This window comes from Triturus cristatus, chromosome 8 (genome assembly GCF_964204655.1).
Source record: "Triturus cristatus chromosome 8, aTriCri1.1, whole genome shotgun sequence".
Classification (NCBI taxonomy): Eukaryota; Metazoa; Chordata; class Amphibia; order Caudata; family Salamandridae; genus Triturus; species Triturus cristatus.
This window is the reverse complement of record NC_140591.1, coordinates 1,544,736,576-1,544,764,280: the sequence shown is the minus strand read 5'-3', so window position 1 is coordinate 1,544,764,280 and position 27,705 is coordinate 1,544,736,576. Positions and strand designations below refer to the sequence as shown.

Below are 27,705 nucleotides of genomic sequence, written 5' to 3'. Positions count from 1 at the left end.
TGCTTGAAGGGGAGAGTGGTCAGTAAACATATTGCAATTATGAGTCTGAGCTGAAATATGCAATTGTATCTAACTTTCAATGACATTTATCCAGGCCATGGAGCAAGGGTGTGAAGTGTTTCAGGATATTGCATAAATGTACATACAATAACTTAGATGGGAATCATTTAAATGATCAATGGTTTTCCTGAAAATCTGTTGTGGATTCTTCAGAAAAGGATGAAGGGGAGACGAGGGAACTGGAAGGGGGCAGCACAACAGTTTCTTTTCATTCCCTCAGCTTTTCTCTACCTTGTGTCGATGTACCAAAAATATCACTAGGGCTTGGCTGAAAAAGTATTTCTGTGAGTAGTTGTGTCTTACTTCAGACTTAGGTGTGACTTTCCAGTGGATTCCCAGGTGAAGGATATGCATATGCAAGGTTTTGTTCTCAAAGCTATTTTTCCATAAGCAGAGATTGCTCCCGCTTTCAGTTCATGAGTGATCACACCTACAACTAGAGTAAGACCCAACTACTCACAGAAACCTTTGTGAATCAGGATTTGTATGATTCATATTTCTGCCAGGAATATCTGCCTTAACAGTTGTAATGTGGGCAGGAGACATTTGGTAATCCACCCATCCACTAGTGGCGTAATTACCAATAAGGATTCTCGAGACTCGCAAGAGCTTTAGTTCTGTCCAGGACTATCCATCTCATACCTCAAGATCCTGAGACTCTCTGACTCCTACATGCAGCAGACTTGAGAACAAGTCTCAGATGTCAGGTCATGAACGAGTCTTGATAGTGAGGTCATGAATGAGTCTCCATCGTGAGATCGTATATCAGTCTCCTTTCTAAAGTTATAAATGAGTCTAAATTATGGGGTTCAAGAAAGAGACTCCACCATGACGACTAGAACTAGTCTCCCTTCAGAAGTCATGAACTATTCTCAATTGTGAGGTCATTGACGAGTCTCCATCATGAGATCAAGAGCACGTCTCAATCATGAGGCCACTAAACGAGCCTCATCATGAGGTCGTTAACAAGTCTCAATCATGAGGGCATGAATGACCCTGCATCAGGAGGTCATAAATGAGCCTCCATCATGAGATCATGAACAAGTCTCCCTTCTGCAGTCATAAACGGTTCTCCATTGTGAAGTCATGAATGAGACACCATTATGAGGTCATGAACAAGTCTCCATCATGAGGTAATTAACAAGTCTCCATCATGAAGTCATAAACAAGTCTCAATCATGGCACCATGATTTCTAACATCAGTAAATAGCTAACGAATGATCATGTTACAAATATAGCTATGTCAGTGGACTTTAAGCAAGAATGTCACAGAGACGCCGAGGTCTCTCGCAAAAAAGCTACCATCACTCACAGACGCTCTTAATGCCAACATCGGAGAAGTGAAAAACAAAAACTTACAATAGATGAGATGGGTGGATAGTCTTGTTTCTTCTTTGGGGTGTAGCAACACATAAATCGAAAGATACCTCTGAAACAAAAGAAATAAATAATATGTTACTATATTTTATTTTATGAGTTGTGTTAGGTGGTCAATTGCCCCTCCTGTAAGGGATGGGATGGTATTGTGCTTTGTAAAGTTTACAAATGACCTAAACCAGAATCCATCTTCTATCAGTCACGTTATTCAAATTTTTTTACGTATGTACTTCCTGGGTGAAAACAATGCACTGCTGAAAAGTCAAGTTTATGATCCCTGTGCAGTTTTTCTGAAGGTAACATTAGCATGTAATTTTAGATATGCTTGGTTTACAAATACATGTAGTTTCCATCATTCCTCTGGTTAATACCAGGAAGTCTTGGTTAGCTTTATTTACGAGTAGTCAGTATATGGACTGATAGGAAGGGCGCCACTGGTACCCCACGGGGCACTCACCCATTTCGGAGTTGATAAGGAACAGAGCCTCAGAATAGACTACAAAAAGTCCATGATTTTCTGTGCTTACTCATTGTACAATTCCTGTCCAATGTAATTGATTTTTGAAGCCCCAGGAAAAATGCACCCTGCTGTTTCACTCTCATTCCCCCATGGAACAAAGCCAGTTTGGAGTCCATTTCGCTTTAGCACCCACTTGAGGCCAGGTTTGTTGATGCTATAAGGCAGCTGCTTACATTGGCCACCTACCCAGAGGTGCAGTGGATGGAAAGTTACATGCAGTATGGACTCCCATTTTTCTCTAAAATTATCTTCCCCTCCTGCGTTGATAAATAGTTCTCTTTCTCTTCTCTGGGCTTCCGGGGTAAAATTACAGTTCTAATAACACATTTCTGTTGCACCCCAGCCCCACCACACATTCCCGCCCACTACAAAGGAAGACAACTACTCAAGTGACTGAAAAGGGATAACTATAAGTTACTGCTGACCAGTTTCCTCAGCGGATTGCTAGAGTGTTTCCCTATACCATCCTAACCAACATTCTGTGGCCAGAGAGAGGTAGGACTTTTCATGTCATTGGCCAAAATGGTAAAATCCACACCTTTCACAAAAGCAGATGATACAGATGAATTTGTATACTGTAGTGTAGCCAAATAAGCAGTAGTCTACCTCCTAACTGATCAGGGTTGGTAAGTATGCACACCATTCCAGCCTGGATTGTTTTCATTTGGCGATTGGATACCATCGGCCATTGAACCCTTTATCAACTTCTTACTCCATCATGAAGCACAGCAGTGCGTTACAAGTGAGTGATGTTGACTGATTTCAGAAGGCACAAGGGCCAGGGCGGGAAAAATGCTGAACTGAAGTTTCCTTTCAGTGAATAAGCAGAGTGGAACTCCACGATAAAGTTTGAGAACTCTAGTTCATGGTTAGCTTTGATTAACCAGCTGTCTTGTGTCATTTACATTATTTAGACTGGCTAGACCTTGTCTTCCATAGTTTGCCTTTCACCTCAATAGCTTTATATTCCCATATACCACCACTATATACCAGGAACAGCTTGTTACGCCCATGTTAATTCACACATGCCCATGCACAGCCATGTATGTGCAGGTGTAGCAGTCATATGTCAATAGACTTTATTCCAATATATTGCACTCTTGTTTCCATTTCATTTCACCTGGGTGTCCACAGATCTACTGCGCCAAAGAATATGGAGCCACATGTAAAGCCATCAGGTTCTGCAACTCACTTATTGTGTTTCTTAGCGACTCACAATTTGCGAATCGAAAAACCTGGTGTACAACAGTCTCTCAGACACTGTTTGCCATTCCCAAAAGGGTCGCAAGGGACCTGCCTCATTAATATTTATGGAACCTGCCTCATTAATATTCATGAGGCAGGTTGCATTTTGCAACCTATTAGGAATGGCTGGCACCCATAGGGGTGGTGGCCTGCTGGGGTCAGCAGACCACCATGTCTGTGACAGCTTTTTAAATAAAGCAGGTTTTTTTGGGAGATGCATCCCATTTTTCCTTAAATCAAAACGGGATGCATTTAAAAATTTAAAATTAAATATTTTAGTTTCATTTTTTTAAGAGTAGGTAGTGGTCCGTGGGACCACTGCCTGATCTCAAAAACGTTTTTGCTACCATTCACAAAGAGGAAGGGGTTCTCTGGGGAAACCTTCGCATTTGCGACTGGCTTACCAGCTACTTGAAGTAGGTCAGTAAACTACAATCGTTTTGCGACCGCACTCCGGTCGCATACCAATCGTACACCCCCGCGACTTCCTATTAGGAAGGGACGCCCTTGGCACACCCCTTCCTAATAGCGACTCACAAACCATATTTTGCGGGTCGGTAATAGGTTACCAACTCGCAAAATAGAGTTGGTACGTGGCAAAAGCCATTGTAGCAGTCTCAAATGGCTCAAATCTCCCTTTGTGACCACTAAAAACAGTTGTATGTGTGCCCCATAGATTTTCCCATTCCATCTGGCCTACTCTGCTCAGGATGTGGCTCTGGAGTATCAAAGCAAAAGCAAATGGGATGATGGACGGAGTGTTGAACATTGCAAGTACTCACTCCCAGTCAACTGATCTGGGTTTAATCCATCATTCTTTAGCTCACTCCGCCACCCCAGTTCAGACATGGCCATATGCAAATCAGTCTGACCCTGTGCCTCATGGGAACAGTCCAGCCCGAACTGCCAAGCCATGTCTTCCCTGGACCGCAAACAAGCATCATCAGCCAGGCTAGCTTGAATCCAGTGGAAAAGTGAGCAAGGGACCCACGCCTGGGCATACCGTGTCTTGTGTTTGCTCTGGAGTATCAAACATAGCTCGCTTTTGCTTACTCCATCTCTCTGGTGTAGCATGGCACTTTTTATGACTGCCATCTAGGATCTGCCAGTCAGTCCACTGCTCACTGTACACAAACATGGCCAGGTGTCCGGAGACAACACTTGTATGAAGCAGAGCTGATCTGTCTTCTGCAGTGTCACAGTAGACCTGAAGGCGGAGCTGTGAAGTCATGTGCAGAATGGCACCTCTGTCACTAAGCCAGTCAATCTCCACGATTCCTCCTCTTCTACATAATAAGTGTTTATCTTACCTTCCTTTAACCTATGAAATCCAGTCCTTCTACAAGTGTCATATCTCTCAAGTTTTTGGGGATACACATTTTATTTTGAATAACATGATATTCTTTATAAATTTAAAAAATGTTACTGCTTTAAATCGTAGCTCCATTAGATCTGTAACAAAAGAAGGGAAAAGAAGCTTGTGCAGGTACTACTGGAACAGATTTAGCAAAATGTTTTTTACACATCAAGAGGCAAAGAAAGTCCAGGAAGATAACAAAGACAAGAACAATAGGAAAGTCAGGCTTACCTAATTAGGTAGAACAGAGATTTTGGTGTAGGAATAATGTTAAAGGGTACTGGTAGGGTAAGGCCTTCACGGAAGTAGGATAGGTACAGCCTGGAACGAGCAAATTTCCACTCAACGTCAGCATCATCCTGAAAACACATTAAGTTTGGATCAGTGTGGTAGGCTTAATAACACACTAAGAACTACAACCATCAGACACCCGCCACACAAACAAATGCAGTTTAGGGTCTGGAGAAAGGCATATTCTCTGGAAGATATAGGTAATGCGGAGTGCATAGTAGCAGCAAGACTGGTGGCAACAAGTGTAGATGTCAAAGTTTAGAACTGTTCGCCTCAGTCCCTGTTGTCCCATCAATCCTATCAATGATTCTACATAGATAGTTTTCTGATAGAAACATCCACCCACGATATAAGAAGAATGGTTGTCGTAACATAATGTCCTAATAAGACATTTGAGGAAAGATCTCCCCGGCTGAAAGAGGAAGGTGAAACAAATGATGTCTCAACAGTATGCAGGGACACCTCTTCAAATGGAAGAATTTTTAAAAATCACCCCTAGGAATATTTTCTAGGTTGGTCAGGACAAGTTAGCAGTTGTCATTCAGTGCGGATAAAAAATTCCAATACAAAGTTGCTTGTCGAGATATTTATGAATTATGACTTTTGTCCATAACTCAGAGTCAGATAGATGGAGAGCGGTGACAGCCAACATGTGTTTTGCCCCCTTTACATGGCCACCTGGCCTGGGGCTTCCTCAGGGTGTGATCAGATCTGACAGGACAAGGTGTTGTCCCATTTGGGACGCTCGTGGTGTCGCGGTTCTGTTCTCATATGTCGGGGGCGTATTGCCCAGTGCGTGTCTTTCAATTCAGTCGGCATCAACCCTAGGAATATTTGTTTGCATTGAAAGCATAAGCACATGCCCATTACTAGTGGCCTGAGGGAGTGACTTCTGAGAAGGTGGTGAGTTGCATTCACCACATACCTCACTTATTCCCACCTGAAATCAGAATATTGTGCTTTGTCAATTGTTCCAAAAACCCAATTCTGATTTCCCCATTGGCCCTGGGCAGTTCAGTGGGTTAGATGTGTGGCAAGGTGAGAGGGGCCCATGGTCAACGCTCCACTCAGAAAGTAACAGCGGTGCCCTAGGCCAGCACTGGTCACTATCCTCTCAAGGTGGGACTCACACACAAGCCAGCCTAGCTCAATGGCAGGTTAGGTTACTGCATGAGGTCTTGGAATTTGAGAGGCCCGGCTCCATGATATGTCTCACCAAGAAGAGATAGAACGAAGCCAGGGCGATTGATACTGATTAGATGGTGGTATCGGGTATTTTGCTGACATATGTAAAATAATCTATAACAATCCACCCAGTGAGAGGAAGCTGCATGAGGTGCACACCAGACTCACTGAAGAGGGAAACCCACTCTCCTTGGGGGCTTGTTCCCTAGCACTTGAAGTCACTTTGGAGTAAGAGGCTAGCTAGACCCAGCCAATAACTTTCACTTCTCTCTTCTCTAGCACATGCTAACCCTGGCCTTTGCAGAAATATCCATGTTTCAATTCATTCTACTGTAATGTATCTTCCATCAGAAAGGAACATTTTGAAGTCACTATAAAAAAATAAAAGTGGAAATGCCACCTTATGATGTTAGGTAATTAAATATATTTATTCTTCACTATTGCACATATACAAAACTAACATAAGGTTCTGAACAAGACCAGTGTAAATGTAAATGCATAACATATCAGCAATACACATTTGCATTTATTGAGTAAAGGTGAAAAAGAATAAAAGGAAAATGGCCATAAAATAAATTTACAGGAAATTAGATAGGAAGAAAACAAGTGAAAGCAATGAATTTGGTAAGATAATAAGGAAAGAAACATGCAAGAAAAATCATGAAAAAAGATGAAAAGAGACAAGAAAAAAAGAAAGTAAAAAGCAAATGTAAGTAATGAAAGGAAAGGAGTGGATATTTATTAAAGAAAAAGGTGAGAATTAATTAAAATTTAGTGCAAGGTAAACAAGAAGTGTGAATGAAAGAAAAATAAAAGAAATGCAAGAAAAAAGCTAGAGGAAGAGGGTACAAAAGAATGGATATATGACAGAGGGAACATACGAGAGAAACAAAGAATGAAGAAAAAAAATAACAGAATTAGTGTTATAAATATCAGTCCTCTTGGACTTATGTCAAGCCTCAGCTACAGTGTAAAAATGCCAATCCTAATCACACAAATACATAGGCAAACTAGTGATGAGGCATAGATAAAGACTGTTGTGTCAATAAAGTACATACTAAGAAAAAAGAGATGGCAAGTAACACTATTGGAGCCTAAAAGTATTTGAATGACCTTTGAAATTAAGTCAACTGACCTCAATCTTTTGAAAGGAGTTAGTGATCATAGCAATCAGCATGTTGAGTAAGACGATGACCATGACAATGGTGAAGAGCCCGTACAAGACACGGCCAGCAAACTCTGCAACCATGAAGTGGTTCATGTCCACAGTGGTCCGTTCTACCATCTGAAACATGGTCCAGAACAGGAACTGGAATGTCTCATTGAAGCTGTGGAAGACCAAGAAAAATGGTAGAAAAAGAGATGTCAATATGAGGAATAATCTTCTTTACAGCCCATTTTCTGATCCGCGCAGCCCAAGCCACCTCCTACAAGACCAACTTACAATACACAGCTAAACAAATCAACCCAGCACACTGTTTGACTGCCCAACTGAGAAACGTAGCTTTTTCCCATGGGGCGGAAGTGAGTGTAAGCAACTAGCCAACACAGGCTCCCACCGCCCCACCCACATTGCAGGGAGCCGCCGCAATACAGCTGGTGCTTAGGCGGATCCCCAGCATTACATCATTGTCAGCAAGCAGTGAAGGTTATACCATGAACATGGTACTTTGCAAATGTAATTTACTATGAATATTAACAATATGAAGGTGCTTGCAAAACTGGGGCAATGCATAGTCGGGCATGATTTTGGTACCTTAGATATTGGATACTAAGTGCCCAATTTAGAGTTTATCAGCCAGGGTATGGGTATACCATTGCAAATATGATGAGGAACTTCACCCAACAAACCCTCGGTCCACTCGCCTCATTGAAGATGGGCAGACTTTAAGTATTCTGACGACAGGCCCCGGTTAGCTCTGCTGACAGACTACTTCCTCCGACAGCCCGATGGAGTATGGGGCCATCTGAGGAAGGGCATTACAGTGACCTCCCATTTACGATGGCCATTGTAATCTCTTTTTCATGTACACCACCACCAGGAAACACCTGGCAGAGAGGGACAGCAAAAAAATAATAATGGCACCTCCACACTTTAGGAGAAAATTCCCAGGATGTGGAAGTAATTCATTTTTAGATTTTCAGAAAGCAAGCTCCCGCTTTGGGAGTTAGTTTCTGAAAACAAAAAAATTAAATTGTTTGGTGGGTGGCCTTCAAAACCTCTGTGACAGTGGTTTCTTTCAATGTACATAGATGACTGATGGGCTAGCGGTCATCTCTGAAGTTGACGGACAGCAGTCCATCAGGATGGCACTAGCATGATGGAGAACCACCTATCAAACTCATCATCAGGCCCTCAGTCTCTGATTAGGAGTGATGCAAAGGAAGGTGTGATATGTGTCATACCTGATAAAGTTGAACACAACAGGAGTCATAATTTATCGGATGCAATAAATAGTCCCAATTATGAAAATGGGGCATAACTTGCGGAATGTGGTGATCTCTGCACTACAATCTGCATGTCCCATTAATAACTGGATTATCGGCTTGCAATAGAGCTTTATAAGCTGGGGTTACTTGAGGTAATGCAGATGGGTAATATAGCTTTAAATACAAGGGAAATGTGAACATATGCTGGCATCATAAAGTGTGTTAGTATACTTGGGGGTAATGCGAATATTGGCATGCAATGGAGCTGGAACAGCTGAGGTACAATTCAATGGTAATTTTATATACTGGTGGTAATGTGCATTCTGACATGTTGATGGGACTTTACAGACTGGAGGCAACGTGAAAACTGAAAGACAGTGTGGATTACTTACTTTGGAAATGCACATTTTATCACAGGAATGTGTGCTTTCAGAACTGGTGTTAATGCATATTTAACCATGAAAAAGGAGTTTTACACACTGGTTGAAATGCAAGCACATACTGGCATGGCAATCTGTACTTTACATACTGAGAAGCAACATAGATGCTAACATGTCAATAGTTCCTTTGCAGGCTTGAAAGTACTATAGTCCTTACATCTTAGATACAGGTATCTATAACCTGAGAGATAATTTCACTGTCTCAGGAATGTACCATTAGGATCAGTGGTCCAGTATAACAGTTGACCCGCAACAGTGCCAGCACCATAAGCAACAGCCCTGGGACCCTAAGCGGTACCCACGAAGAGTGAGCATCCCCTAGCACGATACACAGGTTGACCTAGTTGAACATAACTAGTCACCCCTCACACTGGAATACAGTGACCTGATGCATTTTGGCTACATGTAATTAGCAACATTTAGTTACTTATATAATAAAATACATTGCTATATGATGACAGCACCTTTTATATAAAAGCAGTGACTCCTGTGAACCTATATTTCCCTGTTATGGATACTGTGATGTGTTTGTAACTGACAGAAGAACACTGATTGTGTTATTTGTGTTGGCATATGATTTTCAGTGGACGTTTGCCCCACTATGGCACGCTGTATTAGGTCGCCACTGCTTTATCTCAGCTACCTATATTTACTTTTGTGGATCTAGTGTTTTGTATCTTGCACACAGTTTTCTTATACGCACACAGGGAAATATGTCTCCTGGAATCCATTGAAGGTCCTGAATTATTGGAACATTTCATTAGGTCGCCTTAAACGCCTATAGTTTTTAAGCAAATATATTTGGATGGCCGAGCAGCAAAATACATCATTTTCCTAGTTTCATCTAAACGTATCTTGTGCACCAACCCCTAATAACCCCTTTTGTGTAGGTCATTTGATTGTCTGTTGTAATGTGGGTAATGGTATCACAAAATGCCTCAGGTTGCTTGTGGTCTCCAGCCGCCCATGGCCTTAAACTAAATGATAAAGGGGCTCATAACAATGTTGGGCAGATCTCAACAGTCAGGGACTCGGTCCGACCACCGCATTACGATGCCAGTGGTCACAACAGAAACTGCGGAGGGAAAGATCGCTACCTCCGACTGGATCTACGATCACGTCAGGGCGGCGGTCATAAATCATATTACCTTAATGGCAGCAGTGTTGAGCAGGCATCACCATCGGGATTATAATTACCATTTCCAAAAGATTTTTCATGGTGGTCCCACCACCATGCAAACAAGGCCCCCCTCTTTTATGGGCCACTGAAAAGTACCTCAACACACCTCCATGCATCGTGTGCAATGCAACACATGAACACTACTAATTCATCCACACAAAATGCTGTCATTTCGGTAACATCTAACACTGCCCAGGACAACAAAAGACTTAAGCGTAAACCGGTAATGAATCTCAAATCATACCCTCTCAAAAATCCAAAAAGGTCAGTAGGAACGTCTACCAGACCCTCTCACACGGATATCGAACAATCTAGCATTCCTACCTCCAGACCTCCCGGCAATCTTTTCCGACCATCCTCTTTGTCCTTAAAACAACTAAAATCTCTCAGAACCCAAACTGATAGGATCTATCTACATTTGCAAAACGCCTTTTCAGAACTTTAGAACCTTTTACTCATCTCACAAAATTATCTCTCAAAAATCAACCATTTTCAAAAATCTACTCTCTCAAACTACAGCAACCCAAATACTATTCCCATGCCTCTATCCTATCGCCATCTCCGTACCTGCAAACACAACATTGATACCGGACAGACTTGGAAACGCAGTCCCTGTTACTGTCTTATGAATCACACCCCAATACCCACCACATGGTGGTTGAACACACAATTAGCTCACTCCCAATCAATGCAAAAAGAACAACTCACACAAACAACAGAAAATGTAACCCTAATAACCTAAAAAAAAATAACACCCCCGAAACACATGAATCTAAAAGGTGTAACTCATCGAAACCAATCTCCTGCCTCCTACTCAACTGCCGCTCAGCAATGAAACATACTGCTGACATCGCTGGCCTCATTTTGAGCCGAGAAGTTGATATAACCATCCTGACGGAATCGTGGCTTATGGAATCTTCTTCCCCTTGCTTAGACCTTCTCGAGCCTCCTGACTACAACATTGTTAGGCTAGACAGACCACACAAAATGGGCGGAGGCATTGCCTGTATCCATTGAGCTGACATCTCTATTACTATAATTCATTCCGACCCCCTTGAATCTTGTGAATACCTTGGGATCTCCTTAAAATCCACAGATAACCAGAGCTGCAAACTACACGTATTTTACCACCCCCCAGGCAAAAAAGCCCTATTCATTGACCAACTAATAGAAATCATTACAACTAACTCTTCCTCACATTCCAATTATATTTTCCTAGGTGATTTCAATCTTCATTGGGAAGGCCCTTATGATATTCAAGTCAATGCTATCAAAGATTTCCTTACAGACCAATCCCTAGTCCAAACCTGCACCCGTCCTACCCACAACAAAGGTGCAACACTAAACTGGATCATTTCCAAACAAAAAATAATTAATACAATCCAAATCGACCCCTGCGATTGGTCAGACCATCATATTATCACCTTCCAAATACCCCTACAAGAAAGAAACCGACCTCACAAGCCACCAAACCTAAACAATGGGTTTGTGACTCAAAAAACTTAAAGTTGGAACTACTAACAACTCAATACAAGAAAGAACTTCTCCCTCCCACCAATATGGAGAACGTCAACGAACTCACGGAACACTAGAATTCCACAATTACAAGAATTATTGACGATCTAGCCCCACCAAAACTCAAAAGGATACAGGACAAAGACAAAATCCCTTGGTTCAATGGTTCTCTCAACGAAGAAAGGAGCAAACTGAGACTAACTGAACAGCAATGGAGACAACATTCTTCATCCCCTCACTTAAGACTGCTAAGAAATTCCAGAAACTCCTACAACAAAAGTATCCTGAAATCAAAAAATGACTTCTTCAGGTCAGGACTAGACAATGCTAAAAACAGACCGAGGAAATTATTCGAAATACTAAAACAGCAATCAAATAAACTGGCCAAATCCTCACCCCTGACATCAAAATCTCATCTAAGCAGCAAAGAATTCTCCTCCTTCTTTTCTTCTAAAGCCACCTCCCTGGAGAAGGAACTCATGACTGCAGCTGACAACCCCGCTTTCCCTAAAAATTCTCCAATCACTCATCCAACTCAACTTACTCTGTCAGGATCCAAACATAAAGCCCATTGGTCCTCCTTCAAACTTTATGACCATAGAGACATCACCAAAATCCTATTGTCTATAAAACCTAACAACCACTACAACGACCCCCTCCAGTCGAGATGTCTGACACCTATCAACCATACTGTCATCCCCATCTGTACCAAAATAATCAGTGCATCGCTCTCTCAAGGATCCACCCCGGACTGCCTAAAAACCGGCCAAGTCATCCCCATCCTAATAAAACCTGCAGAGAACCCTTCAGACCCAAACAATTTCTGACCAATAACCAACATTCCTATGTTAGTCAAAATAATAGAAAAATGTGTTCAACAACAGTTTAACCAGCACATTATGGAATTCAAGCTGCTTGACACCTGCCAGTCAGGCTTCAGACCCGGGCAGAGCACCAAAACAGCTATCCTACATATTGTGGATGACACCCTACTAGCATTGGACCGTAATGAATCATGTCTACTTATACTACTTGACCTCTCATCTGCTTTTGACACTGTTAACCATGGCAAAATTCTCAAGAGACTTGAGGAAAGGATGGGTTTATCGGTAACAGTCCTTAGACAATAGAACTCAAAGATTCCTGGTAAATCAAAATCTATCCACACCATCCCCTAACCTACTAGGAGCACCACAAGACTCAACACTTTCACCATCATTATTTAATTTCTATATCGAACCTTTAACTGTAATACTACAGCAGGCTAACATCTCATTCCACATGTATGCGGACGACACTCAGCTATATATCAAGACCATTTCCCTGGAAGAAATTAAGACGATGAACCAAGCACTAAAAAAGACCGTCCATTGGCTAACAAACAATCACCTTACACTAAACTCCCAAAAAAACGAATTTCTTCTAATCTCCCCCCCCCAAAACCTCAGCTAAGAAAGATTTGACTAAGCTAATCACTGCACTAAACTGTACTCCGACTCTGGTGTGGTAGGAATCACTCTAGACAAGAACCTTAATATGCAATCACACATCAACCTGATGGCTAAAAATGCCCGTTATCACCTCAGCTACCTTAGAAAAATGAAACAATACATCAAACCACTAGACCTCAAAACTGCTGTTCAGGCTTCAGTCATCTCCAGACTTGAATATGTATGTACCACACTATAAGGACTACCCAAAATTTCAACAGCCCCACTTAAAGCCTGTCTTAATGCAGCTGCGAGACTCTTAACTGGGTCTAAAAAATTTGACCACATCACCCCCCCCCCCCATCTGAAAGCTATCAACTGGATCCCTCATGAAGCAAGAATCCATTAAAGATGGCCTGCATGACACATAAGGCAATCTATCACAAAACCCCACTGTACGTAGCACAGAAAATATCGATCTCCGGAGGAAGCTGACTCTCACGGAGTGCCTACACTCTTCTTCTAAAACCTCCACTCTTCCGTAAGAAAAGAACATACAACAGAGCCTTCTCCGGAGCTGCACCTAGAATATGGAACTCACTCCCACCAGGCATCAGGAAAATCTCCTCTACTTCTACATTAAAAAACATAAGCTACATACTTCCTAATGAGCAAATTCCTCCCTTAATCCACAGTAACCCGCTCATTACATGTCCTAGAAGCATCATTCAGACAATCGCTCTACCCACCCAAGCCGGGGGAATACCTCTCTCTGTAAGCTCATCCATTACCAGACTCTAGTGAAGTGCCTCACTCTCTCACTAGGCACATCGTGATGGTCCGTACTAGCACTGAAACTTCTGCATGAAGACTGCTTCCCCTACTGTCACACTGAGAAAACCCAGAACAATCCAAAATGTATGATACGCTATAACCTACGCTACTCTTATTGTATTGATTATACAAATGTTTCTCTCTATTTTCCTTTTTTTTCTTGCTTTCTTTTCTTTCTCGCTCTCCTTGCCTCTCTTGTCCATCGAGGTAACTACATCTATAGGTGTCTATTGCAATGTTCAAAACTCCAATGCTATATATATATATATTTCTGATCCGCTCTGGCACTGTTTTAATGCGACATTTCTATGTATATGTGAAGCACTCTGATACCCTTTTCTGGGTCTTGTTCGCGCTATACAAAACACTAACTTCACATCCATGTGGCAGACAAACTATGCACTTAATGTTCTCCCCTACTATTTCCCTTCATTGACATTCTCCTTTTCCTGCAGTATGCTCTATCACTCAAGGCAGATACTGGTGAGCAACAGCCTGGGCTACCTGCTCTGCTCCTTGTCAATACTGGAAAAAACATTTGTGAGACATTTTAGTCATATTCTTGCCAATTTTCAATATGCTTCTGCGCTTGATCTTTTGAGATGTTGTCAGCTGTTCATTGGCTTGGTCATGGAGGCTGATAATAATGTGCCACCTTTAAAAACGTTGGTACTTAGAGAGTTGCGCCTCTCCACTGTGGTTGTTTTGGGCAGCTGAGCTGGCTCAAGCGAAGGCTATGTGCAAGGAAATAGAGTGATTCTGCACAAGAGTTACGACTCAGAGCTCAAAAGTGAAAGTCGCTTGGAAAGGTTTTAATGAAGCTCTTCACGGAGCACATGCCTCATGTTGCCGACCTTGATCCTGCAACAGTTCTAATATTGCTAAAGAACTGCTTCCTGTTGCAGAGTACCTTTCTGGTCCTGTAAGTAATCAAACAAAGGTCTGCCCAACCTTCGATATGTTCAGCTCTCTTACTGCTTCTTCTCCAAGATTTACACCACTGGGCAGTCTTGCAGCTACCATCCAAGATGATAAGGAACATCAGCCCTGGAGGTATCTCACTTGGATCACCATCTTCCCGCCTTCGCGACTCTCTCTTGAAGTCCATCTCCAACACTATGATGGTGCTCAACTCTGGTTCTTGCATAGATCCGTGTCCTATCTCCCTGGTGAAAAAAACAGCAAATCTCAAAGCGCCTAATCTGTGTGGTATTCCACATTTGCCTCTTTTTCAGCTTCAGTCTCCTGTCGCTTTAAAAAGGCGCTTTAAAAAGGCATAGTAGCTCATTACAATTGAAATTCTGTCCTACCTCCTTGCTGACTACGACTTCTAAACTCATGGAGAAGGCAATTACTATGCAATAGCTTGAAAACTATCATGTGTTGAACCTAAGACAGGCCTCCGGCCATTTACTGATGCTAGTTCACTGCTGGTTGCTAACTCGATGATCTTGATAGAATTCTGGATTTGGGTGCATTTGTGGCCCTGATTATGCTTCATCTGCGGACCGGGTTTGACACAGTCATTATATTTTTGGGCTAAATTATCAAAAGTACAATGGGGAGTCAGGCAAGGATTTACAGAGAGCCCAGACATATCCCTGCAGAGGACTAAAGTCTCTCACTGCTCCTGCCTGGTAGCCTGTCTTTGACCTGGATGTCACTGAGGAGAACCACCAATCCCAGCACCCATGGCCAACTTGAGATTTGCTTTTGATATTACACTCTCCCTGACCCTGGCATAACTAAGGTCACGCCTATCTAATACCGACCATTAAAAATGGCTCGGAAAATAATTCCAAATGTTTCCCTTCATTGTAAGGTGTTATATCGCCATGCCTGGAGTACAATATTAATTCCCTGTATCGAAGTCTCTAAAATGCCTGCTATAATTGTTACAGATTATACATAGTTTGGTAGCCCTGCATATTCTGGGTTCTTCATCACTCTACTATTATATCTACTCACACTGCTGAGGATCTCTCCATGGCTGAATGCATACTTTTAATCTCTGATGTATCTGCCAATGTATAGCACTGGCCTAGTCTTCCTGCTGTACCAGTTTATTCCGGGTACTCCTCCCATAACCTCAAGTTCTCCTCTAATGCTTGTTGTAGGTACCTAGGTTTCAGCCAGCATGCTTGTATAAGAGGAGCTTTTTCCTTTGTGATGGCCAAAAACACTGGCACACCTTGACAGCTATGTTATGCCTCTAAAGCAACCATTTAGTTAAGTCTAAAACATGACCCTTCTCTGCCTCTGTTGAGGTTTCTCATTTTCCTACAAGAGCTGTATCCACTGGGTAACAGAGCATTATGAAAACAGCTCCATCATTCAAAGTTGGTGTCACCAAATCATCCTCCTCGACTGCTCAGAATTTCACAAACCTAGGACAGCATCCTCCCTCTCCTCTCCTGAAATGTTCTTCCAAGAGAGGTTTTCTGTTCCCATATACACCCCCCTCCATTCTAAACTCAAGATTCTCCTCTACCGAGAACATGTGCATGCAGGGAAGCCCCCTTTGCATTATCTCAACCAGCGTCATGTCACTATCTCTTCTGCCCAATGCTAACTACCTACTACTACTTAGGAAGATGAAAGACTGAAAACTATTTACCCTTTGGGGATGGGTCCTAGCTAGTAAAGTAAGTGAACAACGAATAAATATATTGTGTCATTCCACAGGGCTTAAGCCAGATTCCCCAGCTCATCTGAGTGAACACTTTAGATGCTGATCTTCTACTCAGGATCCCCACTTCTCCTAAAAGTAGTTAGCAGATCCCCTACTAATAGTCGGTCATTTACAGCCCCTACGGCTTAACCCCAGCAGCATCATTTGCCCACCCATGGCTGTCTACCTTCCAACCATAGGGCTCTCTTAATGGATGTTCATGTTATACAACAAAGGTTACGAAGCAGAAAGCTGTTTCATACTTTCCCAGCTTGTCCGAGGACGTGTAGTTGACGTAGATGTTGTTGATGCCACACAGGAAGGCGGTGAGGATGATCATCAAGATGAAGATGAACCTGGTTAGGGAGAAAGGGGATCATCAATCACTTCAGAGCCAGTGCTAAAGATAATGCAGGAAACCAACATGGGATGGAAAGGACAATTGAGCAGATGGGAACAAATGTTGCCATACAATCCTGGATACAGATACCAAATGGAGCATGGCAATAGTAACTACATAGCAATAGGACGGCTGAGATGGGGCCGTTTTAGCAGCCAAAGAGTTCTCAAAGGCCTTGTTAGAAAAGTTATTCTTTACAACCAACAATTGAGTTTTTAGTAATTGCAGTACAGAATAAGATTGAAGTGCCAGATCTGTGAAGCCTTCGTGATGCGACAGTCTCAGAGTTGGGAAAAGTTACAACGTTTCCTCCAGAGGAACAGTAAATTGTAATACTGAGATGCCAATTGCCAACACAGTGCTATGGCAATGAGACCATGATGGCCATTTGGCTACAGTTGTGAAAAGGGTCTTCTCCATTTCAATTATGTGCAATGGTGCTGAGAACACATCCAGGGGCAACAGAGGGAGTTTCAATAGCAGACCAACTTGTGGATTGGTCAAAGGTTTCTGAGTAGTTAAGCTTTAGGTTAGGAGTTTTAGGGTTTATTGCCTTACACATCCACCTTTTTGTAGGGATATTTTTATGTATGGAAGCTTGTTAACTACAAAGTAAGAACAACTCTTCTCCTGAAAATCTTTAAAGTAGAGCAGCTGTACATGCTTTAATTTTACTATTTGTGTATTTATTCCCACCTCAAGCCTCTTATTTTCTGGCACATCTTCCCGCTCTAAATTTAAATTGCTGTGTCTCACATTTATTAGTTACTATATTTCTTTAAGATAAGAACACAAATTTAATTCTATAATCTATACACAACATATTCATGAAAATCTTTCCGCTATAAAATTCTTATATTTACTTTTATACTCACATTCATATCCCATTCAATCAGTTATTTAAAACCCATATAGTTACGTGGTAGCTATTACAAGCAATCATGTCCTTACTTTATTATGTGTAATGACTGTGTTTTAGACAACATTCCTTTAACATCAATATGTCCCCATTTTGGTAGTATCTTGTGACCTTTCCACCTTCCTCAAGAAGTCATCTGATTACCCATATAGAAGCATGGTCATTCCACTGGAACAAAGCTACACCCGACTGATAACCCTCAATTAGAGCCAAACCGGCCCTGGGTTGCTTGTGTTCTGGTTCAAGGAGGAGCTGACAGTCTGGGCTGGACCTTTCCTACTGGAGCGGAATCAAGACTGATTTGCATACTACTGGTTCCAAAAAGAACGATGTGCTGGAATCCTACCCCGGGCAATTGCCAGTAGTTTGGCCTTTTGCAAGCATTTCAACTTTTGTGTGTTTTCAATAAAGATTTGAACATTTCAGAAGTTTAATCAGTCTGATGAAAGGATCTTTGTCACGGGGCCTCTGACTGTCCAATGCATAGCGACCCGTATGACACTGAGGAAGACCCATTACCTGATCATGCAATGCCTTTTTCTCTCTTACAGCCCGAACATTCATCTGCTATCTCTCCTTCACCCATGCTGCCGTGGCTCCTTTAAGAAAGGAAACTTCCTGTATTACAACCTCGGCCATACGGAGTACGTCAGCCTAAGCGTGCCTTCACCCCAGATCAAGATCCAAGAAATCGTCTGTTTAAATCCCGGAAGTCACGCCGGATTGGGTGTGGCTATTGTAGGACGCGAGAGGACGCCGAGTGAACCAACCACGAGGAATCATCACGCCGAAGAACCCAGTGACTGGCTTGCGGAGGGAAACTCCGTTGTGAGGGACGTTGTAGCCAGGAACTCCGACGCGAATCAGACAGAGATGACAACGGTATCCAGAGCACCCCTGGGGAGCAAAGAGACCCAACAAAAGAACAGCTTACAAGCCAGCCACGTTCCGGGAGAAGCGTGGCTATCAGAGGTACGAGAACGCTTAAGGACTCTAGGCAGGAGGCGGGTATGTTATGTTATGTTATGTTAATAACTTTTATTAGGCGCACAGCTGCCCCAGCAAAGGGGCGTCCTGGCGCCTGATCAGGTACACAACACAACAGGTCAAGGCTAAGAAAGAGAAAGATCAAATAGCAGAGGCAAACAGATGTGTTTTAATGGCGCGTCTAAAAAGAGTCAAGCTATTTAGGGCGCGAATGTGTAAAGGAAGGGAATTCCATAGATCAGCCGCCAGGACACGAAAAGAGCGACCTCCCATCCTACTCAGCCTGAACCTAGGCTTAGTCGCCAGATGGTAAGATTCAGACCTGAGAGACCGCGTGGGGACGTATGGAGAAATAAGGCCCGCCAAAGCAGGGGGAGAGGAAAGCTTCAGGATCTTGAATGTCAGACAGAGAGCCTTAAATTTGATTCTCTGTCTGACCGGAAGCCAGTGCAGGGAGGTCAGAACAGCAGAGACAGAGCCTCGTCTTGGAAGGCCAACAATGGCCCGTGCAGCAGCGTTCTGCACCCTCTGAAGCCTAGTCGCCTCAGCCTGGTTGACTCCAAGTAGCAAGGCACTCCCGTAATCCAGCCGGGAAAGAATAGAGGCCTGAACCACCAGTTGCCGAGTGGGGGGGTCAAAGAATTTGAGGACTGGCCTCAGCCCTCGCAGAATACCAAAACAGGTAGCTGCTGTCTTCTTTGTATGGCTGGTATAAGAAAGATTGGAATCCAGCCAAACCCCCAGATTTTTAACTTCGGCCGCTGGAATGGGGGACACCCCCAGATCAGAAGGCCACCACTGGTCTCCCCAAAGTTCCGCCTGCTTCCCCACAACCAGGACCTCGGTTTTCCTAGCATTAAGCTGTAGGCAGTTGCTACGCATCCAACTAGCCACAGCTATAAGTCCTGCACGGAACCTGGGCGCAGTCACCTCAGGGTCCCCACTGAGTGTCACCGCCAGCTGCGTGTCGTCGGCATACGATGTCATAGTAAGGCCACATTGCCTGACGACAGCGGCCAACGGTTTCACATACAAGTTGAACAATGTGGGGCTTAAAGCAGAGCCCTGAGGGACTCCCAGTTCCAAAGAATGGAAAGAGGACTGGCCAGGTGGAATGGCTACTTTGAAAAACCGGTCCGAGAGGAAGGAGCGGAACCACTGAAGAGCCTTCCCCTCAATACCCACTTCCTCCAAGCGCCGCATCAAAATGTCATGTGACACCGTGTCAAAAGCGGCGCTCAGGTCTAATAGTAGGAGCGCCGCAGTCTGCCCCGCATCCAGCACTGACCGCAAATGCTCGGTCATGAAGAGCAAAGCAGTTTCGGTGCTGTGTTGGGCGCGGAAACCATTTTGGCTCTCGTCAAGAATGTTATTACGAGAGAGATGGGCAGACAAGATGGAATTCACGTGTGCCTCAGTAACCTTGGCGGTCCAAGGCAGGAGAGAGATGGGCCGGTAATTCTCCGGGAGCAAGGGGTCAGAGTTGGGTTTCTTCAGAATGGGGCTGACCACAGCTTGCTTCCAGGATGGCGGGACCACGCCCTCACTGAGGGAAAGATTAATCACGTCCAGAATGGGTTCACGACAGAGAGGCGGGAGACGGATAAGGAACTCCGGCTTCAGTGGGTCTAAGGGGGAGCCAGATTTAATTTTAAGGCTCAGAGTGTCAAATGCCTCGTTAGACATGGCCGGCAGGATGGACAGAGTTTCAGACACCGAGACCTTCATATCACTAAGAGCATCCCCGGAAACAGAAGGTATAAATCCTCGATAGATTGTCTGCACCTTCCCCACGAAAAAGGATGCCAGACTTTCACAGTGAGAGTCCGTGCAGATTTCTTGCGAGGTGGCCCGTTTCCCCATCAGGTCTTTGAGTACCTTGAAGATTAACTTAGAAGGGTTAGGGCTGTTGGAAAACTCAGCTGCATAATAGGCAGCCCGGGTTTGACAGATAGCTCTGTGATAGGTCTTAAGCTGGGCAAAGTACAGTGATTTTTAACGTGGGATCAAAGGATTTTCGCCAGGCCCTCTCAGCTTGCCTGCAAGTTCTCTTGAGTTCGGCAAGAGTCTCATTATACCAAGGGCTGCGATTTTTAACGTGACATTTAGCCCAGCGCAGAGGTATAAGAGAGTCGAGGGCAGTAAGGACCCAGTTACAATACTGTTCATATCCCTGTTCCACATTCTGCAGTTTGCCCAGAGGTTGTGCCTCCAATATCCTGACAAACTCCTCCAACTTGAGTTTACGCCAATTGCGCTTTAAGATCTGTTTATCCACAGGTTTAAATTGCGGATTTTCTAGGAGACATGACACCTTAACCAGCAGATGGTCAGTCCAACCCACCACCATCGGGTCAGATGATCTAGCCCGAACTAAGGTGGTAAAAAAGGGGTCAAGTATATGACCTCCTATATGGGTGGGGGAGGTGACTAGTTGGTTAAATTGCATCGCTTCCAGGTCCGCTAACAAGGAGCTGATGGATGGAGATGACGTCTGATCAAGATGTATATTTAAGTCACCTACTATGCTAAAGTTAGCACACCTAGGAGCCAGCGAGCCAACCATATCCGCAAGGGCGGCCTTAAAAACAGTGTCGTTCCCAGGTGGACGATAGATAAGCACACCACTGAAGGTAAATTGATGACTGATCCTTACCTTAAACAAGGCGCTCTCACACATTGGAAGATCCAAAGCCTTCCACTCAGCTAGAAAGCAGGATTTAGTCGCCATAGCTATACCACCTCCCCTAGTCGAGCGGTTCAAAGTAAACACCGTGTAGGTAGAGGGGAAAGCCAGATTTATAATGGCAGTGTCAGCGTCCTGTAACCAAGTTTCGGTAAGTAAAATGATGTCAGGAAGGTCCATATCTATCATGTCCCGTAATGACTGATAGTGCTTGACCAAAGATCTAACATTCAAGCTCCATATGTTGAGTTTCTGCTCGGTGCAATCCGTGTGGATGCTACGGGCAGTCCCTTCAGCAGATCGTACCCCAATGGGAGTGGCCAGGGAAAAACTACCGCAAGAACAATCATAAGGTCCCGAGAGAGGAGGTACAGGGACAGGGTTACACGCCAAAAGGCTGTCTCTTATGGAAAAGAGATCAGCACGATCGTACTTGAATGTCGCTATATTACACATGATGGTGCAATGGCAGGAGGCCAGAGTCCATAGCCCGCACCCGCTACCTCGACGCGGACGAGCGCAGACGGGCAGGACTCTGGCACGACTCCGGCTACGCGACGGCGTCCCACTGCGCGTTCCCGCTGCGCGGGAGAGGACGACTATAAATAGGCGTCTCCCAAACCAGCTCGAGCGTCGGGACGCTCCAAGATGGCGCCCGCGCAAGGACACACTCACCCCAAACCAAGATGGCCCCGACAGCTATCCAGCCCCAGGACCCGGACCCGCCAATGGCGGTGCGTTTTCAACAAATTAAATGCGGGTGAGGGGACAGAAGCCCAGCAGAGCGGTGGATAAAATCAGGGGATAAAAAAAGAAAAGCAAACAAGATAAGCTAAAGGTATTTAAAAATATCACAGCCCGCTGGCAGCGCGACCTGCGCTAGTGCAGCAATGATCAGAACACTAGCAGTGTAAGTCCGCCTTAAATAGGCGTCTCCCAAACCAGCTCGAGCGTCGGGACGCTCCAAGATGGCGCCCGCGCAAGGACACACTCACCCCAAACCAAGATGGCCCCCACAGCTATCCAGCCCCAGGACCCGGACCCGCCAATCTAACTCTACATAAGCTACATTTGGGGTAATTGAGACAGATCACTCCCTTTAACAAATTCCCCCCCTGATACTGGTGAAGGCTGGCTTAAAGGTGTAAACACCCCATCATTACCCTCCCTGGTAATTCGTGAGACCAAGGAAACGGTCACTCACTGCGGTTATCTCTTTTCCCTGAGGCTTTACTGTGAAGAGAAGACTCCCGGTGGAGACCTTGCCATCCAACCAGCCAGAAGGAGCCAGACCAGCGTCCTTTGTTTGTGTACATAGCGAGAACCGGACATTCTATTCTCTGAAATAAAGAGAAAAAGGACTAAAACAGCCGAGAGCCCTCTCTTTTTACAACCTAATTCCCTACAAGTGGTGGAGAATGCAGGCAATCATCCATTAGACGATAGTAATGGAAGCCTTGATACAGCAACTCATACAGTGACAGGATAAGCTTGAATGGGCCCTAGAGTTACAAATGACATCGGCACAGGCCGACAGGGACACGTTCAAGGACTCCATGTCCCAACAGGTTGAATGCATCCACAAAGTTGCGGAGGATCAAGTCCAGCTAACTACCCGGTTGCAAAGCCCACAACCTACTACTGAGGTCCCGAATATTGCCCTCCAGAAATACGTACGCCAGGGCGTGTGGATGGCCAATAGCCTAGTGGCCATTCTTCCTAGCTCCCCTGTTAACCGGTGAAGCCCAGGCCACCTATCAGGTCGTGAATGAAGGCGGTAACACCCCATATGCTGAAATGAAAGCATTAATATTAGACCACTTAGGTATGGACACAGAGGCCTACTGAGTCAAATTCCGAAAGGAGAGGTGGACACCCGGGGACAATCCCAAGACTTTGTTTTTCGAGCTAAAGGCGGCAGCTGATAAATGGTTAAGACCACACGGAAACACAAAAGAAGAAATAATGGCCCTCATCTACCTTGAGCAGTATCTAGAGGCCCTACCATTCCCTGCACAACCGTAGCTATGGCAACACACCCACTTAACAGTGGAACAAGCGGTGGCCATGGCCACGACCTTTTCCCAAGCCCAACCCCGGTCCTTCCCGTAGGAGGTCGAGAAACCCCATAGAGCAAACCCCCGACAAAACCTGAAAGGAAGACGGCTAAATCGAGAACCCCCGAAGATACACCGACATAAGGCTGAGATCGTACCATCCCGTAGACCCCAGTGCTTTGAGTGTGGTAACTGGGGACAAATCGCTCAGTTCTGTACTCAAAGAAAGGGATCAGAAGAACCCATGGACATCAGTTGCCTCCCAAAATGTGTTCTTTTTTCTGAAGAGCTCGAGGCAAGTTTTTATGTAGGTCTCTGGGTAAACAAAAAGAAAGTAGTTGCCCTCCTAATCTCGGGTTGTCATCAATCCGTCATACATTCCAATCTAGTCGAGAAGACCCAGCTGATACCTGGCGCGAACTTACCAATACGCAGTGTACATGACGATATAATGTCTTACCCTCTAGCAGAAGTCCCCATTGAACTGTCCAACAGGGGTCCCGCCATACTTAGAGTAGACGTCTGGATGTACCAGAAGAGGTCATTATAGGAACCGACAACCCCGATTTTACCACAATGTGTAGGGACATGCTGGGAGGCATAGGACCTTCTTGAAATCTATTGACTCAAAACCTTTGGTCATCTAACCGTAGTTTCAGATTCGCTCAATGTAACGACCCCACCTGCCAGTTTGCATGGGAACAGGCAAAGAAAAATCTTCCTCCCCAAACTTACCCTTGCTTCCAGATACAGAACAATCTTCTGTACCCTGTAGGGAAAAGAGGCGATCCGCCCCAGCTGCTCGACCCGAAAAGCTTTCAGGATCAAGTTCTTTTTTTCGCCCAGTCTCACCTTCTCGAAGTTCATAGCGGAACAGAGAAAACTAGACAGAACATCCTGAAGCATTTCTTCTGACCAGGTATCTTTGCCCACATTGTCAAGTACTGCCAAGAATGCGAGGTGTGTCAGAGGAAAAACCCATATAAACCCCCTGTTGTGCCTTTGCAACCCCTCCCTATTATAGGGAATCAATTTGAGACGGTGGGAATGGATCTCATAGGTCCCCTTCCTAAGTCAAAAAAAGGGAACCAGTATGCGTTAGTCATTGCTGACTACGCAACCAGATATCCTGATGCCTTTCCCCTAAGGTCCCCCACCACATTCAACACCGCAGAGAAGCTAATGGAGTTCTTTTCCAGAGTGGGTATTCCCAAGGAGATACTAATGCACCAGGGCACTCCCATTGTATCACGCCTTATGCAACAAGTTTGTAAAACATTAAATATCTCCCACATAAAAACATCGGTCTATCACCCACAAACTGATGGCCTCTGTGAAAGGTATAATGGGACACTAAAACTGATACTCCAAAAAAATTTGCCCAGTGAGGGAAAAGAGTGGGACCTACTCCTACCCCTAGCGCTCTTTGTCATTCGAGGGCAGGCACAGAGGACGCTCCTTGAAATGATAAGGGAGGCATGGGAACAGGAAAAACCAGAGGAAATACAAGAAATCTTAGATTATACTAAGGGTATATACTATGGGGAGAGGAGTTGGCCTAACAGCTACGGCACTCTACCTCGAACCTGGGGAACTGGGTTTGAGTCTCGGTAATGACGCTGAACATCCTGTGATTCTGGGCAAATCACTTAATCTCCCCGTGCCTAACAAAAATATGAATGTATGTCCTCATGTAACGTAACTGGTGCTATGTAAAGCGCTCTGATACCTGATTGGATTCGGGACAAGTTCGCGCTATATAAAACTCTGCAAAAAAAAAAAAAGGTTCTAAGGTCCAGGCTAGGGAAGCTAAGGGACCTAGTATATTCCAACTTGGAGAAAGCATAAGGTAAACAAGGGACCTTTTACGATAAGGGAAAGAAGTGAAGACATCTCCAAGTAGGTGATTGGGCCTTGGTACTCCTTCCCTCAGGTCTAGCAAAAGGGAAAACAGGTTGGTAGGGCCCGTCTAAAATAGTGGAGAAAATAGGGCGAACCACTCTTTCAGTACAAATGAATCCCATAAGAGCCCAAAACTACCACATTAATTTACTGAAGAAATGGATAGGACCCCTCCCAAAAACTACAAACCTGCTCCAACCCACTCAGCCCAATACATCTTCTACCCTAGAGCAACTGGTCATTAATGAGGCCTTAACCATCAACGAAACCTCCCAATTGCAGAAGGTTTTACGTCCCGTTTGTAGTATCTTTTCGGACCTCCCCGGTAGAACTTCCCTGGTGAAGCACGCAATAAAACACTAACCCAGGCGAAGTAATCAAGCAACGACCATACCAAATACCCACTGCCCGAAGGACCGCCATTGATAAGGAAATAGATAGCATGTTGTCAATGGGCATCATACGCCCGTCACAAAGCAACTGGTCTTCTCCCACAGTATTGGTCCCAAAAACAGACGGCTCAATACGGTTCTGTATTAACTTCAGAGCCATCAACGGCATCTCCAAGTTTGATTTGTATCCGCTCCCCCGAATCGATGAGCTAATTGAAAAACTAGGGGATGCCCAATACATTTCCACCATAGACCTTACTAAAGGTTACTGGCAGGTACCCCTACAAAAGGAAAATCAAGAAAAGACAGCCTTTGCCACACCAAATGGCCTATATGAATTCACGGTACTACCATTTGGGTTACACGGGCCCCTGCTACATTTCAGAGGCTCATGAATACAGTTCTTCATGAGCATCAGAAATACACGTCCGCGTACCTAGATGACATTGTAGTATTCAGCTCCTCTTGGGAAGTACACCTCATACATTGTCAGCAGGTTCTCCAAGCACTCAAGGGGGTCGGTCTTCACATCAATGCCAAGAAATCTAGGATAGCCTATCAAAACGTGAAGTATCTGGAATATATCCTGGGGAAAGGCGTTGTAGAACCACAAGAGGAGAATATCAAAGCCATCATGAACACACCTTTTCCTGCCACTAAAAGGGAGGTCAGCGCTTTCATAGGGCTGCTGGGCTACTATCGCAGATTCATACTTGGGTTTTCGGACATAGCAACCCCCCTCACCGACCTTCTAAAATAAACGGTGAAGACAAAGAACTGACTAATCCCACTCCTGAAGCTAGAAGGGTGTTTTCTGAGCATAAAAAATATGACAACCTCCAGTCCCATATTGGTATCCCCAAACTTTACCAAGACGTTTATTCTGCAAACTGACGTGTCTGACCTGGGGCTAGGCAGCTGTTCTTTCCCAACTCTCTGACGAAGGTGTTAAGTTCCCCATCTTGTTTATTAGCCGGAAACTCTTCAAGAGGGAATGTAAATACCCCACTATAGAAGAGGAGTGTGTCGGCCTCAAGTGAGGCATGGAGAAGCTGTGTTATTATTTGGAAGGATCCTCCTTTACAATATACGCAGATTATGCCCCTTTGCTATGGATGAGTCGTAACAAGGGAAACAACCCTCGGGTACTCCGTTGGTTTCTTTCCCTCCAGCCTTTTCATTTTGAGGTCCGGCATCGGAAAGGCACCGCAAATGGGAATGCCGACTTTCTGTCCTGGGTTCCTTGTTTCCCTGATCAGGAAAATTCTGGTGGAGGGGTGTGTCACGGGGCCTCTGACTGTCCAATGCCTAGCGACCAGAAGACATTGAGGAAGACCCATTACCTGATCATGCAATGCCCTTTTCTCTGTTACAGCCCGAACATTAATCTGCTATCCCTCCTTCGCCCATGGAATACTGCAGTGGCTCCTTTAAGGAAGGAAACTTCCTGGATTACAACCCCACCCATACGGAGTACGTCAGCCTAAACGAGCCTCCAACCCCAATCAAAATCCAAGAAACAGACTGTTTAAATCCCGAAAGCTACGCCGGATTGGGTGTGGCTATTGTAGGAAGCGAGAGGACGCTGAGTGAACCAACCACAAGGAATCATCACGATAGAACCCGGTGACTGGCCTCTGGAGGGAAACGTCGTTGTGAGGGACGTTGTAGGCAGGAACTCCAACGCGAGTCCAGCAGAGATGACAACGGTATCCAGAGTACCCCTGGAGATTAAAGAGATCCAACAAAGGAACCGTGTACAACACAGCCACTCTCCAGGAGGATCGTGGCTATCAGAGGTACAAGAACGCTTAAGGGCTCTAGATG

General features: G+C 44.5%; 1 protein-coding gene across 1 annotated transcript in view; it reads right to left on the bottom strand.

Moving 5' to 3' along the window:
• LOC146806100 (short transient receptor potential channel 2-like) overlaps nucleotides 1-27,705 on the bottom strand; it is a 246,182-nt gene that overhangs the window by 8,342 nt on the left and 210,135 nt on the right. Inside the window, exons 8-11 of the mRNA XM_085623432.1 lie at nucleotides 16,799-16,891; nucleotides 7,171-7,363; nucleotides 4,791-4,918; nucleotides 1,420-1,489 (exon numbers count right to left, since the gene is read on the bottom strand). Of these exons, the coding sequence (XP_085479558.1) occupies nucleotides 1,420-1,489; nucleotides 4,791-4,918; nucleotides 7,171-7,363; nucleotides 16,799-16,891 (484 nt within the window). The remainder of the gene's footprint in view (nucleotides 1-1,419; nucleotides 1,490-4,790; nucleotides 4,919-7,170; nucleotides 7,364-16,798; nucleotides 16,892-27,705) is intronic.